The sequence below is a fragment of the Vitis vinifera genome, chromosome 6 (assembly GCF_030704535.1).
Source record: "Vitis vinifera cultivar Pinot Noir 40024 chromosome 6, ASM3070453v1".
NCBI lineage: Eukaryota > Viridiplantae > Streptophyta > Magnoliopsida > Vitales > Vitaceae > Vitis > Vitis vinifera.
The window spans coordinates 719439-740075 of record NC_081810.1 but is presented as its reverse complement, the minus strand read 5'-3'; the positions used below and the strand labels follow the sequence as shown (position 1 = coordinate 740075).

General features: G+C 37.7%; 3 protein-coding genes across 3 annotated transcripts; 2 read left to right on the top strand and 1 right to left on the bottom strand.

Annotated features, from left to right (window-relative positions):
- The first annotated feature begins 226 nt into the window (after window positions 1-226).
- On the top strand, window positions 227-12926 carry LOC100265730 (uncharacterized). Its single transcript, XM_002285684.4, has 20 exons — window positions 227-1626; window positions 2186-2389; window positions 5573-5677; window positions 5795-5860; window positions 5938-6102; window positions 6493-6567; window positions 6658-6812; window positions 7331-7466; window positions 7565-7634; window positions 7719-7846; window positions 7954-8010; window positions 8731-8916; window positions 9050-9142; window positions 9863-9948; window positions 10044-10110; window positions 10191-10257; window positions 10341-10477; window positions 11183-11274; window positions 11394-11460; window positions 12236-12926. The coding sequence occupies exons 1-20, from the start codon at window positions 397-399 to the stop codon at window positions 12398-12400; spliced, it is 3351 nt and encodes a 1116-aa protein (XP_002285720.1). The 5' UTR covers window positions 227-396; the 3' UTR covers window positions 12401-12926.
- A 1837-nt stretch (window positions 12927-14763) lies between these two features.
- Window positions 14764-15576, top strand: LOC100245016 (ethylene-responsive transcription factor ERN1). The gene has a single exon (XM_002283591.1). It carries the CDS (start codon window positions 14764-14766, stop codon window positions 15574-15576), a length of 813 nt encoding a protein of 270 aa, XP_002283627.1.
- A 1133-nt stretch (window positions 15577-16709) lies between these two features.
- On the bottom strand, window positions 16710-20373 carry LOC100260286 (tubulin alpha-5 chain). Its single transcript, XM_002285685.5, has 5 exons — window positions 20055-20373; window positions 19090-19304; window positions 18812-19011; window positions 17970-18478; window positions 16710-17241 (listed from the first exon to the last, which is right to left on the bottom strand). The coding sequence occupies exons 1-5, from the start codon at window positions 20165-20167 to the stop codon at window positions 16929-16931; spliced, it is 1350 nt and encodes a 449-aa protein (XP_002285721.1). The 5' UTR covers window positions 20168-20373; the 3' UTR covers window positions 16710-16928.
- Window positions 20374-20637: the final 264 nt, after the last annotated feature.

Here is a 20637-nt window from a genome sequence, read left to right as displayed (position 1 = left end):
AAAATGTAAATGGATATTTTATGGAGGTGTTATGGAAAACAAATGAAAATGAAGACGGCATTTGAATATGTGAGTGGAGAACATGGAACAAAATTATTTTCTATATTTGAATTATAGTTAAGGAATATTTTAAAAAATTATTGGCAAAAATTGATGTATTCTTTCTAGAATGGAAATTGGATTATCGTATTGATATGTAATTTACAGCTAATGATCCACTCAAGCTCTGTTGCCCTAATAAGCCCCACCCTCCAAACACTCCCTTATTAAACCCCTCCAAACACGCCCTTCATCTCTCTCTTCTGTTCTCCTCTCCTTCTTCTATTCTCCTCTCCTCTCTCTCCCGCTGCCTCTCTTTCTCTGCGCCGGAGGCATCGAAAACCCTAACTCGCAGCCATGGATCCCGAGTCGACTCAACTCCAGCAAGCTCAACTCGCCGCTATCCTCGGCCCCGATCCAGGGCCCTTCGAAACCCTAATCTCCCACCTCATGTCCACCTCCAATGACCAGCGCTCCCACGCTGAACTCCTTTTCAATCTCTGCAAACAGTCCGATCCAAACTCGCTGTCTTTGAAACTCGCCCATCTTCTTCAGTTCTCTCCTCACATCGAGGCTCGAGCCATGGCCGCGATTCTCCTCAGAAAGCAACTGACTCGGGATGATTCCTACCTCTGGCCGCGGCTCAGTGCGTCCACTCAGTCATCGCTGAAATCAATTTTGTTAGGGTGTATTCAGCGGGAGGATGCGAAGAGTATTTCGAAGAAGCTGTGCGACACCGTTTCCGAGTTGGCGTCGTCGATTCTGCCGGAGAACGGGTGGCCGGAGCTGTTGCCGTTTATGTTTCAGTGCGTGACCTCCGATTCGGCGAAGCTTCAGGAGGCGGCGTTCTTGATTTTCGCGCAGTTGGCGCAGTACATCGGGGAAACCCTAGTTCCTCATATTAAGCATCTGCACTCGGTGTTTTTGCAGAGTCTGACGTCGTCGTCGAGCTCCGATGTGAAAATCGCGGCCTTGAGCGCTGCGATTAATTTCATTCAGTGCTTGTCGAGTTCGGCGGACCGGGATCGGTTTCAGGACTTGTTGCCGGCGATGATGCGCACGCTAACAGAGGCATTGAATTGTGGGCAGGAGGCGACGGCGCAAGAGGCGCTCGAGTTGTTGATCGAATTGGCCGGGACGGAGCCGCGGTTTCTGAGACGGCAGTTGGTGGATGTGGTGGGGTCTATGTTACAGATTGCGGAGGCTGAGAGCCTGGAGGAGGGGACGCGGCATTTGGCGGTGGAGTTCGTGATAACACTGGCGGAGGCGAGGGAGCGCGCACCTGGGATGATGAGGAAGTTGCCGCAGTTTATAAGTAGGCTTTTTGCTATATTGATGAAGATGCTGTTGGATATTGAGGATGATCCAGCGTGGCATAGTGCGGATAGCGAGGACGAGGATGCGGGTGAGAGCAGTAATTACAGTGTTGGGCAAGAGTGTTTGGATAGGTTAGCTATTTCATTGGGTGGGAATACGATTGTACCTGTTGCTTCAGAGCTTTTGCCGGCATATTTGGCTGCGCCGGAGTGGCAAAAGCACCACGCAGCTCTGATTGCTCTTGCTCAGATCGCAGAAGGCTGTTCAAAGGTATTGGAATTGTTTTTTATTTTTAATTTTGCTTTCTTTCTTCTTCTTCTTCTTCTTCTTCTTCTTCTTTTCAGAAGTACTTTGATTAAAATCTCATAGGATTTTCTTGGAGTTCTTCTTTTCTCTTAAATTGTGCTTTCTTTCTTTCTTTCTTTTTTTCCAAAGTACTTTTATTAAAATCTCATAGGATTTTCTTGTATTCTAACTGCTCACTTGGTGGAGTTTATCCGGAATTTAGCATATTTCTGGTAATTGAGTTTGGTTGTGAAGTATTTAAGCCTATTTTCATTAAGGAAATTTATTTACCACCTTTGTTAAAAACACATGCTTCCCACACTAAGGAAGGTGAATATTTAACATTTTGGAGTATGGGTTGAAAGGTGGTCAATTTGTTTTGAAATGAAAGGAAACAATAATGGGAATACACTATTAATATGGGTTGTTAGTATAGGTTGTTAGTTTGTCTGTGTTGCTTGTTTGTTTGTATTTATTAGAAAGAAATCATAGTAGTCCCTACATGCTACTGTAGTTATTCATTCTGGCTCTATTTTATTCACAGGTAATGATAAAAAATTTGGAGCAAGTGGTGACAATGGTTTTGAATACATTCCAAGATCCTCATCCTCGTGTCCGATGGGCAGCTATTAATGCCATTGGGCAACTGTCCACAGACTTGGGCCCAGATTTGCAAGTTCAGTACCATCAACGAGTGCTACCGGCTCTAGCTGCATCTATGGATGACTTCCAGAATCCACGGGTGCAGGTTCGTAATTTTTTATGCGTGTTTTTGTCTATAGCTTAACCAGTTACGAATGTTATCTTGCTATATTTTAACGGGCAACAAATTTTATCTTGTTCTCATGGATGCAAACTATTACGTCGTTATCTTATTTGTTTGTTTGTTTATTTGTTTATTCAATGGCTACATTATGCCTTCTAGATGCTGAGTCGCTTATATTTTTCTCTTTTTGAATTTTGTAAACATAGTTATAATTTTTATGTTTGGATCAATCTTTATAGCTTTTCTAGTTTTATTATCTGTAATGGGTGATTTTGTCCATCTAGGAGTCTGGATATTTCGGCACTTAGAACTAAAATAGGAAATGCCCCAAAGAGTAGTGAATAGGTTCTTTATAGTTTAGTTTACTGGACTGTGGTTGCTTTCCAATATTTGAATTTTTTGCCATCAGAATAAATAGGTATTTCTTATGAGGTATGCTGGTGGTCCTTTTCAAATCTCTTTATGTATTTGTTAAATCTTGTTAACACAACATAACTTATGCGTTTTACATCCAATTCCATGGGATGAATTGTGGCAATAACTGATTATGCTCTTTATGAGGTGAGAAACCTAAAAGGAAATGTAATTGCCATATGGATTATTTTATAACAGAAGATCATAGTGGGAAAAAACAGCATGTGGGAATCGTGGTATGGATGTATTTGATCGTGTTGTTGGAACATTATGCTTTAGTTTTGATCGATAGCGGGTTTGAATTTTTTTCCTCTTTAAATTTTTGGAACATGGTCTGTTCAGAATTTATGGAGAAAAAGATATCTTTATTTTGGGTTTAAGTTCTTTTTGTCGGGGTGTTGGAAGCATTTGCAAATCAAGAGGACTGCCAAAGGCCTAATTGATTAATGGATGATATCACATTGCAAAGGGTGGAGGGTTGTATACTTGTATCATGCAAGATGTATCTATTCCTGTCAAATCAATAGGAAATGTAGGCTGTATTGCACGATATAAAATATTGTGCTATATATTATTTCATATCATGTGATATAACATGACACATTTGCACAAGATAATCCAAACCGTCCCTTTTCTTTTAGGTTTTCCCCACCTTTATATCGTAAGTTTTCAAGTACTCTCTAAGAAGCTTCAAATCCAATTTTATTTTGTTCCATATCTTTCTTTACATGGAAGATATTTTTTTGGACACAAGTTTGGAAGGATTTCAAGTCTTTTTGAGGTTTCCATTAAATGTAATTTTCTTTATTTATTTGTTTTTTGTGGGTATCCTCTGGGTACCTTCCATTTTTCTTCCCTCTTGTATTAAAAATGAGTTGATAAAAGGTGCTTCTACATGCTTATAGTATCCTTTTGATATATTGATTGGGTAATTTTTGTATGTATGTGTGAAATAGTTGATAAAAGGTGCTGCACATTTTATATGTGAAATATTTTTTTCTCCTATCTAGTTTCTAACATTCCAAAAAGACTTATTAGATACATGATATGTTTTACTAGTTGACAACCATGAATGCTATGGTTACTGCGGTAGAGAGGAAAAAAGATGGATAGCACTTGATGGGGATTTAAAATTGTATTTTTGGGCTTTTAGAGTGATAGATTTTAGCTCCTTTTCTTGAGTAAGTTATTTATTTTTATGAAGTTTTGAATCAACTTTTTTTTTTTTAATACATTGTCTTTAGAGAAAATATTAAAGGAAACAAAGTGGGAAATTTGAATGGCTAAATTTTATTGTTCTAGAATGTTAACAATTTAGTAGTAGACAATATGATTGTTAGAAACTGCATAGTCTTGTTTCTTTCAGAATTACCTGATTGTATTTTACTTTGATGGAGCATGATACCTTGTTGGTTTGCCAATCATGGAGTGCATGTTATGCTGGAAGTAACTTTTTTTGTTTATTTATTTATTCATTATTTCCTTTTTTGAAGATCTAGTTAATTGCATCATAAATTTGTTTTATGCCTTAATATATCAAACTTCAGGTTGGATTGCCATGGTGATTGAACATGTTAGAACCAATATGACTTTATCAAATAAATTACATAGAATTAGGTAGGTCATTCATTAGGGAATTGGTTGCTAGAGATTTTGGTTGTAGCTGTGACTTTTTTGTTAATAGGAAAATAAAATTTTATTAGAAGGCGCCTAGCAAAAAGGGAAGTACACCATGAACACGGGAATTATAAAAGGGTGTCAAATTGCTAGAAAAGAAGATAAAAGGCCTATCTAACTCCTCACTAAACAATAAATGAAAGATGGATAATGACCCTGAAGGATGCCTCGAACAAAGATCTGAGAAAAGACTCTTTCACAGCTTAATCTTAAGGGTTCAATTCTTACAGATTTTGTAACTCCACTCATGCAATATGCTCCAAGACAAGGAGGCTGTTCTCCACTTCCTTTTACTCTTCTTGCCCAAAAAACTCCCTGCCAACTAATTAAAACCATCTTCACCAGCCAAGGGATCATCCATGAGATTGTAGAGGGAATACTAGTTTTACCACAATGAATTAGGATCTCGTTGGACAATTCCTTGTTGAGGTTGCACGGGCAACAATGATCTTTCTTCATAAAGTGGTCCGTTGTAACAATCTCTTCATACACTCCTCATGTCAGCCCACTTTTGAAGGAGTCCTTGCATTCCGCTCCCCCTTAACAAGGAATGAACCACATATTCGTGTTCTGATCTCTTCTAAATCTGTTTTCCATTTTCTTTATTATAAAAGACTTGGCTGCCAATTTAGTCTTTCTGCCCCATATTTTGTTTTCTATATGTCTTTTAAATATTGGTTTATGTATTGACTTTCAAATATGTGCTAAATATCCATCTTCTGAGTTATTAGATTTGTAGTCAAATATTTATATAGAATTCTACAGCAAACTTCTGACTGTGAAGGATTTTTTTTTTAAAATAGTTTTTGATATTTACATTGAAAAAAATTTTTACGGTTCTTTTTTCTTTTGACATAAGTGGTTTTCTTCCTGACCCCACACCCTGCTTTATACTTAACATTATTTTGTGTGCATGTTAAACCTTCAATCAATTGGCTACATTTTTTGTTGAACAAACAATTGCATTTTGCTTCAGTGGCTCAGTGCTCAAGATTATTTTATTTTTAATTTTCTCGTTCTTTACTTTGAATGATAGTTAATAATGGTTTTCCATTGTTGTTCGAATTTCTACAGGCACATGCTGCTTCAGCTGTGCTCAACTTCAGTGAGAACTGCACTCCAGATATTTTAACGCCATATTTAGATGGAATTGTTGGCAAATTACTAGTACTTCTACAGGTATGACAAGAGAAGAATCACCACCATTTCCACAATACAAACATTCAAGTAGATGCAGTAATGTAAACCCTGTGGATAACATCTTTATCCTTAATTTTATATTATGTTGTTATCCAGAATGGAAAACAAATGGTGCAAGAGGGGGCCTTGACTGCTTTAGCGTCTGTTGCTGATTCATCTCAGGTATTATATATTTTAAAATATGCTTCCATTATGGTTTTCTTATAAATGAGCAGCCTAACACTTTTGAGTATCAATAGGAACATTTCCAAAAATACTATGATGCAGTTATGCCTTACCTAAAAGCAATATTGATGAATGCCACTGACAAGTCTAACCGCATGCTTCGTGCCAAAGCCATGGAGTGCATCAGTTTGGTTGGCATGGCTGTTGGAAAAGATAAGTTCAGGGATGATGCAAAGCAGGTAAGTTACATCTCAAATTTTCATTTTAATTATATATATATATACATATATGTATATATTTATATATGTATTTATGCCTGTGTTGGTGTCTATTTGATTGTTTTTATTCATGGGGATGAAATCTCTTGATCTTTGAATCATTCCCCCCCTTAGATTCTTCCCCCAGTTTGATTTTTCCATTTGAACTTGTTAGAATGTAATGGTTCTAATTACATATTTGTTTTTCCATTGTGGGTTGCGATTTCGAAATCTGAACTTCACAACCTATTGGTTTAATGCTAGATCAATGGAATATCTTTTTATTTTGCCATGCCTTTTGGTTTACAAGACAGCAAGATAATTTCACTCTTTTGACTCAGATTTTATCTTTGTTCTGCTTTATCATGCAAGGTTATGGAAGTACTTATGTCATTGCAAGGATCTCAAATGGAGACAGATGACCCAACAACAAGCTACATGCTACAAGTATGCTTGTGAATTATAATGTGTGGATCACTTTTATATCTTCCACTTGTTTCACTTCTTTGTGTGATGAATATTTAATTATTGCTGCAGGCTTGGGCCAGACTCTGCAAGTGCCTGGGACAAGACTTCCTCCCTTACATGAGTGTTGTCATGCCCCCTTTGCTTCAATCTGCTCAACTTAAACCTGATGTAACCATTACATCTGCTGATTCAGACAATGAAATCGAAGAATCTGATGATGAAAGGTTTGTTTTTTTTTTTCTTTCCTGCAGTTCATTTGATATCAACTGGAAGTTCAAGAATGTTGAGTACTTGTAGAGTAGGAAACTCTTAGATTAAAGTCAATTTAAGATTCAAATCATCAAGTATTTTCTCTCTCATCGGTGAAAGAAGACAACCTCAGTCATGACTTGCAATGCAGACACTTGCTGTGAGTGTTCATGCATGCCTGTGCTTGACACTCAGAGCACTCCTTTATATCAAGTTTTTCCATTGCCCATTCTTGCTAAGGTTTGTTTAATTTGATTAACATAATTCTATAAAAAAGAGTGCTTTCTCCTGGCTTTCTATCATAGCTTTCATTTAATATCCTTTTCCTTTAAAAATGAATTTTCACCCCACTATCATCGCCATTTAATTAAGATGTTTTATTGTTATCAATGTTACTATCTAGAGCAAGGGCAATAGAGTGTTGTTTAGCCATAGGATCATTGTTGCTGAAGGATATTTGGGATTTTGCTGACAGTTTTTTTGTTCATTGCAGTATGGAGACCATTACTCTTGGGGATAAACGAATAGGGATCAAGACTAGTGTCCTGGAGGAGAAAGCCACCGCTTGCAACATGCTATGTTGCTATGCCGATGAGTTGAAGGAAGGGTTCTTTCCATGGATTGATCAGGTTGGTCATGATGCATCATATATGGATTTTCTCCTTTTAGGCTTCTTATCATAAAACATAAATGAAAATGCCATTGACCGTATTCATTTGTGGTGCAGGTTGCTCCAACTTTAGTTCCACTTCTCAAATTTTATTTCCACGAAGAAGTTAGGAAAGCTGCTGTTTCTGGTACAAACTTCTTGTTCTTCCCCCCCAAAATTATTGGGAATTTTCCAAGTTTTCTCAATGTGAAACGATTATTTCTGTTTCCAGCCATGCCAGAGCTACTGCGTTCAGCAAAATTAGCTGTGGAGAAAGGTCTAGCTCAAGGTCGTAATGAGTCATATGTTAAGCAATTGTCTGACTATATAATACCAGCTTTGGTGGAAGCTTTGCATAAGGTGATTGGTGGTTGTTATTTTCTAATGCATTATGTGCCAGATTTTCTCCATGTTATGCTGGGTATTTTTTTTACTTATGAAGTATCTGGTTTGGAATTGGATTGCAGGAACCTGATACAGAAATATGCGCAAGTATGCTAGATGCACTAAATGAATGCTTGCAGGTTTGTCATAGCTTATAATGGGGATGAAACGATATGCCTATTTTTGGATCACAAACTTAATTGTATATGATTATAGCCTGCTGTGTCTCTCTGAGTTCATTCTGAATTACAAATAATTAATTTGGAGTTTTTCTAATATTCTCAGGGTAGCAATGTGTTAGAGTAGCTGTATCCCTTGTGTCAAATCATTTAGCACACCCTCAAGCACCCCCAATATGATGTGTTTGAGGCGTTGAGGCCTACTAAGAGAAAGCATATGTTTAGTTGCTTTAGGAATATTGGTTCAGAATAATTGTAGTGAATAATTAGGATTTCACCATATAAAAAACTGAAATTTCCATGTATATCTAATAATCTATACCCTCACTTCTTTTTCACCAGGACTACTTATTGCTCCTTTTGGTTTTTAATGAAACTATTTTTCAGTTGGAAAAGGATGGTTCGAGTTGTTAGAGACCAATATACCTAATTTTTCCTTATACTGGCCTATGTCTTTTCCTCTTAGTATGTGAGGTTCTGGGTCAAAAAAGTAGGGAAATCATTCAGGATCTTGAACTGGCTTGAGATAAAGCTTTGGTCTTTATAATTTATCACAACTTGAATTTTCTGAATATTTCACTTGTATCGCTTCCTACTGATTGCTGATTGTGTGTTTTCCCCCAGCTGCATTTGATTGATGTCTATGATTATATCTCATGAACTTTGTTGCTCTTCTTTCAGATATCTGGACGAATTCTAGATGAAAGCCAAGTGAGATCTATTGTGGATGAGATAAAACAGGTGATTACAGCTAGCTCAAGTAGAAAAAGAGAGAGAGCAGAGAGGACCAAAGCTGAGGACTTTGATGCTGAGGAGGGAGAATTGCTCAAAGAAGAAAATGAGCAAGAAGAAGAAGTTTTTGATCAAGTTTGTCTTTCTACCATTTATGATATTCAACATATTATTAGCATTTTTTTTTTGCTTTTATGCCTGTCATTTATGTGTCAAGGAAGTTTCTACTATGTCTATGTTTGGCCTCACAAACTAACTTCTGATCCAGGTGGGTGAAATTTTGGGAACTTTGATCAAGACATTCAAGGCATCTTTCTTGCCATTCTTTGATGAGTTAGCTTCATATCTCACACCTATGTGGGTAAGTTCTACTACAAATTGCCCCTCCCTTTGTGCTAAGGCCTTTTTTTTTTTTTTTTAATAGGCACATGCGAAATAAAATTTATAAATATGAAAGGGTAAAATACAAAAAGGCTGAAATTAAGGCACGCCAAAGTACACAAAACTTGATTAGGGTGCCAAGCTTATATTCTTTAGTTGTTACTAGAAGTAGTGGCACATGCACAGTCAACATGGAATATGGAAAAATGAAGAGAGTATATGAGGTGATCAAAGAGTTGTAAGACATGGAGATAGAAGTAGAAGATTATAGGGAGAGCTTTTAGGATTGTGGTTTATTTATTCAAACCCATTTTACTTGGCTGTAGTGTTATCATGTGTAAAATTTATAATAAGGTTAGTTGGACATTTGAATTTATAATTAGATTGTGAGAGATGAGGGAGAAATCAAAGTAGCATTCACTTTATCCTATAGTATTCCACCCTATTATTTTTGTCTTCTTTTGGTTTTTGACATAGGTCCTTAAGCACAGGAAATATTCTAACTGGTTATGCATGAAACTGAATTACAATCCCCTTGATCAGCAAAATGTTCAAGTTAATAATAGTCTCTGTTGCAAGAGAATCCATTTTTTTTTTGGTCCATTTTTTGCTGTGTATTGTTTTTTCCAATTTTTCAATGTTGAATTCTGTGAAGCAGCTTGACTTGCAGCATCATTCATTTTTAAATGATTTTATCCAGGGCAAAGATAAAACAGCCGAAGAGAGAAGGATTGCAATCTGCATCTTTGATGATGTTGCAGAGCAATGTCGTGAAGCGGCTCTTAAGTAAGTGAATATACCCCTAGGACTTTTACTTTGTAATTTTGGTTGCAGTTTTGGCTGTTTATGCGATGTAATTGTTCTAAATGTGGTTGGAACAGATATTATGATACATATCTTCCTTTCCTCTTGGAAGCTTGCAATGATGATAATTCAGATGTTCGGCAGGTCTGCATGATTACATTGTAGTGGTTTTTCCCCCAAAGTTGCTGAAATTCTCATCTGTCCTACATGAATTTTATTTTCAGGCAGCTGTATACGGACTTGGTGTTTGTGCAGAGTTCGGGGGTGCTGCATTTAAACCTCTTGTTGGAGGTATGTTCTACTTGCACATTGTTGGGAAGTTAATTTCTTTTGCTATTGTCCTTTAACTAACAGTTCTTAGTTGCCTTGTTCAGAGGCTCTTTCAAGGCTAAATGTCGTAATACGGCATCCTAATGCACTGCAACCAGATAATGTAATGGCATATGATAATGCTGTTTCTGCTCTAGGAAAAATTTGCCAGTTTCATCGTGACAGTATTGATTCAGCTCAGGTAGTTTCACTTTTCTCAACCATATCATATCTAAGCACAGGTTGATTATATTTTGTCATCATCTACTCATGTATTCCAACAAAATTGCCTAAAAAATTGGCTGTACAGAACATTGGAAAATATCAACAAGTTGATTCAATGTGTGCATGTTGCAGAAGTGGTGACGGTGTAGAACATTCCTTATAGTGTGTTCTAGGAATAAGGCTGCCTACAATCAAATATCAGCAGGCCAGGGTTTTGGTTTTGGGGATCTATGGAGGGATTGGCTGAGGTTTAGAATGGTATCTACTTTTGATGGCTTGTGGGCCTTAAAAAAAATTATTTCTTTTGGCTCTTTGACCCTATATTGTAGAGTGGATAATTTTAGTTCCGCAAGGAAAATTTGGGGTTTCACAAAGGTAGGATTGTATGGAAATGAGACTTAGGGTTAATGATTTAAAAAGCAACTGCTGATTAAGTGTTGAAAGTGTAGAGCTGTGCAGAAAAAAAGGTAAAGGTGATGAAGCTGAAAGAGGGAAAAATAAAAAGATGAAAGAAGATTAAATATTAGAAACTGAGGCCTTTTAGGAGTCTTATTTAGATGAATGGAAGCTTGCCATCACTTTAGAGGAAGCCATGTATACGTCATTAGCTAGTCTTGTTCTTTTCTACCATATTTAACTTTGTTGGCCTTTCCTCTGTCTTAAATTGTGTGGTATTTGACAGGTTGTTCCTGCCTGGTTGAGTTGCTTGCCAATAAAGGGTGATTTGATCGAGGCCAAAGTTGTTCATGACCAACTTTGTTCAATGGTTGAAATGTAAGGACTTAAAAAGTTTTTTACTTTTATGCATCCATTCTCCTATCTGTTTCCTATGGTGTGGTATATCTACCCCATACAAGATTAAGCTGAGGCATGTCTTTTTCATTTATCTACAGGTCAGATAGGGAACTTCTGGGACCTAACAATCAATACCTTCCTCAAATTGTTGCAGTATTTGCTGAGGTTAGTCTCTATTTTTGGATTGATTAATCACCGATGATTGTTCTTTGAGATTAAGATATAAACCAGAGCATGGTATGATTCTCATCTCTCAAACCCAAAATGTGTTATATGTCAGCAAGCATTGCTAGTAAAAAGCTAGGTAGTATTGGGTATTCCAAAGATGATCTTTCTTCCTATGTACACATCTGTTCAGTTGGTTTGAGGAGGGATATGGGGTTGAAGACACATTCTTCAGAATGACTATTGGAAGGCAGAGCATTAACAAAAAGGGAAAGGGGATAAGAAAAAGCATGAACAGAAAAATTTTAAGATTTCATAATGCTAGCAATGGAACAATTTCCTATCAATAAGTGTTATTTTTTCATTTGATGTATTAGAAAGCCAAGTGGTGACACTGAGTTGTAGTTATTAGTTATTTCACAATAATCTAGAAGAGGAAACTCTTAATCCATCTTAAAATGCAGATCATGGAGGTTAGACATTCATCAGTGTCCTGGTACACTTCTATGGTCATCATTCAGGTCATCTTACTGAGGGTCTTATCTGTCCTGTCCACTACCTAGATGTTAATATGCATGGCACACCTAAATCCTTATTAGACAAGATTCATGCTTGTACTATTTGTCTACTACGCATGACCATTACACTATTGTGTTTTAACTTGCATAATATTGTAATTTAGCAGTCACATTGCCATTATACAGTATGGTACTTTTTATGTTACAACTGATGGAAAAATCTTTCCTTTATTGATGAAAATTCATCATTAATGTAGGTTCTATGTGCGGGTAAGGATCTTGCAACAGAGCAAACCATAAGCCGGATGATAAACTTGCTGAGACAACTTCAGCAGACGCTACCACCTTCCACCTTGGCCTCAACTTGGTCATCCTTGCAGCCCCAGCAGCAGCTTGCATTACAATCAATCCTCTCATCTTAGCATCTCTCAACTGACAAAAAGGGCTTCTTGCTGTGCATGGAAGAACTGTTATGTCCGGTCTGGTCAGTCGGCTTGTGTTTAGTATAAATATAAATATATATTATTTGTTACCCATTCTTTTCCATAAGATGGTCCCATCATTCGTTTTTGCATTATGTTTTACACAACCTGGCGTCTGTCCGTTTGGTTTGAGCATGAAAAGCCAACAATGAGGATTGAAATGAACCCCCCTTTTTTTGTAGAATGTGTATATTACGAGTGTTATATAGTGGGTTCTTGCTTCCAAACAAAAAGGGAAAAAGGGAAAAGGGGAAGGTGATTGTGGTTCTTGTGAGGTATTGTGAGTTTCTCTTTCTTTCAGTGGGTGAGGTCTGAGAGGATTGTTTGTGAGGCAATTCTTACAGCAGTTTTGGTCGGATTGTGTTTTATTTGGTTTTACCTTTGTTTTTTTTTTGGGGCATACATTTTGATTGTGAAATATTTGGACTGGAAAAAATCATAAATGGTGATTCTTTTCTTGCAGTTATTATTTTTTTTTTCAAAATCCGAATCCTGGTGGGCAATGGCATAAGAATGAAGTAGAATCCTCTGTTTGGAATTTTATTTATTCATTTGTGGTTGATGGTTAAGGGTTCCATGTGTATATATCAATGTGCCTTTCTCTGGTCTCTTACCACTGTTGGGGTGCTTATCTTTGTTGCCTATGGTATATCTGTCAGTGGGTTGATTTCATTTGGAGGCAAATGGTGCCCTCAAAACCTTGAAAGATCCGGATCCATTGGGATACCCCCTTCGCCTTTTCTCCTTTTAAGTTAGAAGCTGAAGGTTTTAAGCGTAGTATTAATATCACTCTATGTGATTGGTATACCATAATAGAAATTACAATAAAGGTTTTCTTACAGGAATCGGAATGAACTTTTGATTCTTATTCTAACTCTAAAATCAATTTGAATGACAAATAAAATGTATTTTAAAGGGTAATTCCAAAAACCTAGAAACAGAATGCAATATTAATATTAATATTATCAACTTGTGAAACATTAAAAACTTGAATAAAGTTTCTATTAATCTCGTTATCATTTTTATACCCCCAGCCCCAGGTAGTAAAAAAATTGTGATAAAAAGGAGATGAGTAGAATATTGTTACTCTTTTTGTATAAGCTTATAAGGGAATTCTTTTTTATTTTCTAGTTAAGTACCCTTCTAATAAAATTAATTCATGAACACAAACTCTTATGAAATAAAGGAGAACAAGAATGTATACATTTAAATTAGATTTTTCAATTTAGAAATATGATTTAAATTAAAATATTTTTAGTTTATAACACTTTTATTAAAAAAATCATTTGGTATTCTGATATTTAAATATTATATTAAAAGTTTTTTAGTAGTATGTGATATAATAGAAAGATGATTTTTTTTAAAAGAATTGTTTATAAATTGATTGTTTTTATATGAAAACATGAATTCTCTTAAAGTCACTCGCTCTCTTAATTCAAGTCAGTGTGGTTGGGGGATGAATTTGAGGAGGGAAGAGGGAAAAGGAAGGAGGGATTCCATTGCAGAACTTTTGTGGGATTCCATCAAAGGCGGTCGAGGTTGAGGTTGGTGGTGTTGTTTTCTTGTCTCTTGACTCCTGGGAGTTGGGGATTGTGGTGTGCACCCACGTGGCAGGGCTTCGTGCCCTCACGACTCTCCTTGTTCCTTGTTCCCCGGTTGACCTAATATATACATCATGCCTTGCTTTGCTTTGGCCTGCACTTTCTTGTCTTCACAACAATACATTCATAAAAAACACAACCCCAACACATCGTCTCAGCTTTGACTACTCTCACTTCACCAAGTGTTTTTTTTTTTTTTTAAAATAAAAAATCAACTTCCAATTCCTACATGTCTTCCATGTTTATCTTCTCCTTTTCTCCCTCTCCCGACTCAATACTCACTCTCTTGCGCATATATATATATAAAATCAAAGACATTCATACATTGGTTTGTTACTAGGAACATTTTGGTTTAGGACGATTAAAAAACAAAAAGAACACCCATCACTTGAACGAACTAAGTAATAGTTAAGAACATGTTGAGCAGCATATACACAAATAAACTAGAAGGGCAAATATATAAAATGACAAACAAAAATGAACAGAGAACATACATATGATTTGGTCTTCTTCTGAATGTTGAGAAATCAGTCATCCTTACATGGGAACAAATTCTCTATGACAACCTGACAATGGAATAAAGACAGAGACGAGCGAGGCACTACCTTCCTCCCCCCTCCCCCAAGCCCCCTTATTTAAAATCAATCACACCCTCTTCTCTTTCTTCAAAACTCAAAAACCTTCTTTCATTACACAAAGCCTATGGAACTCTATTTCCAGAATCACCCAAATGGGGTGTCTTCACCCTGCAAACAGACCAAGGTCAGGGAAAGAACAGCAACCAACAAATGCAGCAAAAGCGGCAAGTTTGTTGGGGTGAGGCAAAGGCCTTCTGGGAAATGGGTGGCAGAGATCAAGAACACGACACAGAAGATTAGAATGTGGCTGGGGACATTCAACACTGCTGAAGAGGCTGCTCGAGCTTATGATGAAGCTGCCTGCCTTCTTCGTGGTTCCAACACCCGAACCAACTTTGCCACTCATGCCCCTACCAATTCTCCGCTCTCTTTGAAGATCAGAAACCTGCTCCATCGCAAAAAGAGTTTAAAACAAAATCATCCTCCGCCTCCTGCTGCTCTGACAACTATTCCCACTGAAATGAGTACTGGAGCTAGTTCTACTAGTGGTAACAGTCATAGCATTAATGCTAGTCATGCATCTAATGTTGTGAAACAAGATATCCAAATGTTTGATGATGCATATAGACCTGATTTGAGCAACTGCATTGGGGAGCTCAGACTAGGTTCATCTCAATTTGATCCCTCCTGGGTATTTCCAGCTGGTTCTGATTGGCTTCAATCAACCCAGGACGGTTTTGAGTTTCCTAAACATGCTGAGTTGTTGTCCAGAGCAACAGACCTAGATATGACGGAATTCGGGCTCATGAAAGTAGAGAGACATTTATCAGCATCATTCAATGCCATGAATGGAGTAAATGAGTACATGGAAAATGTTTACGATTCCAATGATGCTTTCTGGGATCCTTCACTGTGTCAGCTGTTCTGCACAGGTTGATCTCCCTCTCCCCCTCCCCCTCTTACCTCTCATGAAAGTAGAAAAATACTAAGAAGATGACTACAGGGAGAATGTTTGTGATTCTAGAGATGTTTTGTGTACTCTTCCTTTCTTATGACAATTGCCGTGTCTCTCTCAATGTTGGTGCAATTACAAGAACTACGAAATTCTGGACAGGGAGAAGACTACCCAGTACACATCCTATAATAACTCTTTTGAACAGCGAAGTTCTTTCAGATTGTTCTCGCACAGTTGACTTTTTTTTCTCTTCTTTATAAGAGCCAAAAAGATAACAAGTAAAGGATTTCTAGGGATGTAGTTGAAACATAGCGTATGTGTGTTGAAGATTTTGTCTCCAAACTGTCTTTCAGTGGTTTCTCGAAGCCCAATCATCATTCCTCTTCACATCATTAAAAATTAAAGCCCTAGCTTCCTACCACCCAATCATTCATTCCTCCTCACATCATTTAAAATTGTTCTATGATCTTTCAAATGTAGATAGCAGCCGAAGCAGAGGACCAAACAAACCAAACTAAAATCTCCAGCCTCTACAAATGAAAAGACACCCTTTGTCCCATTAGTGTAACAAGATTAAATTGAACCCATAGTTCCTTTCATCAATTTGGAGCGGCTACTTTTCCTTACTGCATATTTTTCCTTCTCTCACACCAAACAATAGGGAGGAAATTGACTCTAGGACAACTTGGTAAGGAGCCATATGCTTCCCCAAAAGAAGACCTCTTTGGGTGAAATCGTAAAGGTATCGGTTAGCTTCAGGGAAAGGACAACTGTCCAATATGGTTAGTCCAAATAGATTAGCCTCGAGCGTTCGTTTAGAATTTCCTTTTACTTTTGAGAACCCTTGAAAAAAATTGAAATAATCCTAAATCCCAAACCACTTACACATGGTAACCAGAGTAGAATGTCGGCATTCTGCACTAACCACTACTAATGGCATATAAATCTAAACTGTTTAATTGAGAGAGCACGCACTTTAATTGAACATGGAAGTGGTGGGGGAGGGGGGTGAGCAAATAGAACTTGATTGAACGACTCAAGGGACCTGTTAAAAAGTGTTTTACTGCAATGAAAAGGGATAGAGAAGACAAAACTGTGACATTCCTGACTAGAGATGATGCAAAAGCAACTCATGATTCTGAAAAACCACTCCTTTGATCCCACAGAAATACATCTTATCAGAGAAGAAGGCACAACTTCAACAATTCCATAGCATGAAAAGAGATAATGGAAAACACAAGATACATATAACAAAAGAGAGATACGGGATGAGGTGGCGGGCAAACCCTCACATCTTCAGCCAATCTTCCAGATGACACGCCTGATGAACCACCTTAATAATCTTCAGCTTCCTCGTCGTCATCCACACCTTCAGCGCCGACTTCCTCATAATCTTTCTCAAGAGCAGCCAGATCTTCACGAGCTTCTGAGAACTCTCCTTCCTCCATGCCTTCACCAACATACCAGTGAACAAATGCCCTTTTGGCATACATGAGATCAAATTTATGGTCAATGCGCGAGAACACCTCAGCCACTGCTGTGTTGTTGCTGATCATGCACACAGCTCGCTGCACCTTAGCAAGATCACCCCCAGGTACCACTGTGGGAGGCTGATAGTTAATACCACATTTGAAGCCAGTTGGGCACCTACAAAACCCAAATAAGAAAGTTTTTCAGACTGGGAAAAGATGATGAGAGAAAAGAACACATGCTTGAAGGGTATGAACACAATTCTAACCAAATTGTGATGATTGGGACCTAATCCTACACCAATCATCACTTCCATAAAGTTCTGAAAAATCTCTGAACCTACAGGTTGACAGCAATAAAGTAAGAGTCACCAACCATTCACTTTTTTGGAACATTGAAGGTGAACACACAATTACATACATACATACATAAGTGTTCTAAAACCAAAGGCTCTTCCTCTAAGTTACCTACATTATTGAAATATCGTTTAAGTCTCAACCCATGCCGATGAAGACAATATCTCCCATTACTGGACTAGTGTTTTTCTTAGGCTGAGAAGAAAGAGAATCATGCACCTAAGCTCTACTTAAGCAATCACAAAATGATGGCCCCTTCCCATTCTGTCACTCACAGCAAAAACAGGTCCATGTCATCATGGGGAAGCCAGCATGACCTGACAGAGTTGACTTGGTCTTATTTGATAAAAACATCTTAGATGAAAATATTGGTCCAAAACCATTCACCATATACCCTCAGCACTCCCAGAAAATAATGTCCCTGATATTTAAAGAATAACAACAGCAAGCCCTAAACAATCTTGAACATCATTTCCATATATTAGCATTTTTCATCCAACCTCACTAACTATTCCCAATTATTTGCCCAAATTAATGCATTTTTCTTACCAGTCAACAAATTGAACAGTCCGTTTGGTTTTGATGGTGGCAACAGCAGCGTTAACATCCTTGGGAACGACATCTCCACGATACATCAAGCAGCATGCCATGTATTTCCCATGCCTTGGATCACACTTGGCCATCATACTTGAGGGCTCAAATACTGCATTTGTGATCTCAGGAACTGATAGCTGCTCATGATATGCTTTCTCAGCAGAGATAACCGGGGCATATGAAGAGAGCATGAAATGTATACGAGGATATGGTACAAGATTAGTCTGGAACTCTGTGATATCCACATTAATGGCTCCATCAAACCTTAAGGAAGTGGTCAAAGACGATATGATTTGGGATATCAATCGATTCAAATTGGTGTAAGTTGGCCTCTCAATATCTAAGGATCTACGGCAGATATCATAAATGGCTTCATTGTCCAAGAGCACAGCTACATCTGTGTGTTCGAGGAGGGAATGAGTGGAGAGAACACTGTTATAAGGCTCCACAACTGCTGTAGAGACCTGCAAGCAAGGATATGTCAGATTTAACCAGGTTCGATATCACCAAGGCTTATAATCACATATTGAATAGCCATGTTTGTTTTCCTTTTTCAAGTAATTAATTTCATTTTAACAATAACAAGTTTACCTTTGATTTCACAATAATAATAATAAGTTAAGAGATACCTTCAACAAACAAAAAAGAGACAATGGCCATATTAAAGGCAACCATCATCTTTTTAAATTTAATATGGATACCATATAGGGATGTTTGCTGCTTTTAATCATTATAATGGCAACATAATTTATGCTGTCGGTATGGGGATCACAGTCTTAACTTAGAAACTTATATACCTGGGGAGAAGGATAGATAGTGAACCCAAGCTTTGACTTCTTTCCATAGTCTACAGACAAACGTTCTAACAACAAAGACCCCAGACCCGAACCAGTGCCACCACCAACAGCATTGAACACCAAAAACCCTTGCAAGCCAGTGCAGTTATCAGCTAATTTCCTCACTCGATCGAGACATAGATCTACGATTTCTTTCCCCACTGTAGGACGCAACCAAAACCACATAAGCCATCAAAATATACACAGAAGAAATGCCAATTTATGAATTCAAAGCTTACCTGTATAATGTCCTCTTGCAAAATTATTCGCAGCATCCTCCTTGCCAGAAATTAGTTGCTCAGGATGGAACAGCTGCCTGTACGTTCCAGTCCTGACTTCATCAATGACAGTTGGCTCCAGATCAACAAATATCGCTCTAGGCACATGCTTGCCTGCGCCGGTCTCACTGAAGAAGGTGTTGAAAGCATCGTGCCCAACGCCCACTGTAGTATCACTGCAAATACACTAAAGTCCATAAGTTTTCTGCTACAAATCTGACCTCAAAACAACAAGCTGCTTCCAATATCCTGAGAATTCAAAAACAGAAAAAGGCCACAACCCACAAAACAAACACAAGAAAGGAAATACATAGTAGAAGGAAATCAAAATTTCCAAAATTGACCCACAATAAACAAAATAACACTACCCCATTCTTCCCTTTACTACTACAGAGAAAAAAAAGGTACCATGCCCATTACAGACACAAAGCCGAATCAATATCGATCATAATACAGTCCATGAGTTTGAGCCACAAACCCAAATAGAAAGAGACAAAACAGTGTGCTTCTGAGTCCATGGCGTTATCTGTTCAACAGTTTACCATTCTGTGATCAATTTATAGAACAGCAAGTGAATTAAAGATCTCTTAATCTCCCCCCTCTCCTTTGAAGTACACCATTTTCCAATGGATGATCAAGCAAATTAACCGAGTCAAACACAATTCAACCACACGAATCAAAGAAATCTCCCCCAGAAAATGGTAATCTCGATTAAATTCAACAAACCCTTAAAAAAATCCCCACAAATCAATCAAAAACACCCAACACATTTCCCAAAAACCCACAATTAAGAACATCAAAACATGGATTAAATAAGAAGAAACCAAACAAACACAAAACCCTCTACCAAACCCAATTCAGACCAAAAAGATAAAAGAAAAAAAAAAGAAAAAAGCGTCAAAAACTGAAAATTGAGAAATGGGTACCTGGGCATCATGCCATCAGGTTGAATGCCATGTTCGAGGCAATAGAGCTCCCAGCATGAATTTCCCACCTGGATCCCTGCTTGGCCAATGTGTATGCTTATAATTTCTCTCATTTTCTCTCAATCCAAACACAACCAGAAACCCAATTCGTAGATCGCTAGTCCAGATCGGAGTATCCGCCAAGAATACAGAAGATTTTTTGTTTCCCTGCGAAGATGATAGAGATATATAGGGAAACCCTTTTCGCTCTCTGGTCTCTCTCTCTCTCTACCTTTTTTTAAGAATAAAAAAATGGAGATTTAATAGAATTTGATTCTTTTTTGGAGTCCGAAAACAGAGGCCCACCATTCGAGCCAGCTTTATGTGGGCCCCACTTTCTCTTTCACCGACCCATTTTCTAATTTCCCATTTTGCCCCTCTCATTTTCACCACTCGGGTAAGTGGGTCGGGTCGGTTTTATCCTATAAATATCCCCTTAGCTTAAATATATTTGAATTTTGATTCACTCGAGCTCGAAACTCTGATTATCTTCCTCGATTGCATGCATTAGTATCGATTCTAAAATCATTTATGATGATATAAT

Excerpts from the sequence above, each read along its gene's own strand:
- LOC100265730 (XM_002285684.4), top strand. The coding sequence starts at position 397 with ATGGATCCCGAGTCGACTCAACTCCAGCAAGCTCAACTCGCCGCTATC. Across the intron at positions 7,847-7,953 it reads TGGTGGAAGCTTTGCATAAG|GAACCTGATACAGAAATATG; the intron begins GTGATTGGTGGT and ends ATTGGATTGCAG. Across the intron at positions 10,258-10,340 it reads ATTTAAACCTCTTGTTGGAG|AGGCTCTTTCAAGGCTAAAT; the intron begins GTATGTTCTACT and ends TGCCTTGTTCAG.
- LOC100245016 (XM_002283591.1), top strand. The coding sequence starts at position 14,764 with ATGGAACTCTATTTCCAGAATCACCCAAATGGGGTGTCTTCACCCTGC.
- LOC100260286 (XM_002285685.5), bottom strand. The coding sequence starts at position 20,167 with ATGAGAGAAATTATAAGCATACACATTGGCCAAGCAGGGATCCAGGTG. Across the intron at positions 19,012-19,089 it reads TGCAAGAGGACATTATACAG|TGGGGAAAGAAATCGTAGAT; the intron begins GTAAGCTTTGAA and ends TGCGTCCTACAG. Across the intron at positions 17,242-17,969 it reads ACTGTTCAATTTGTTGACTG|GTGCCCAACTGGCTTCAAAT; the intron begins GTAAGAAAAATG and ends TGGGTTTTGTAG.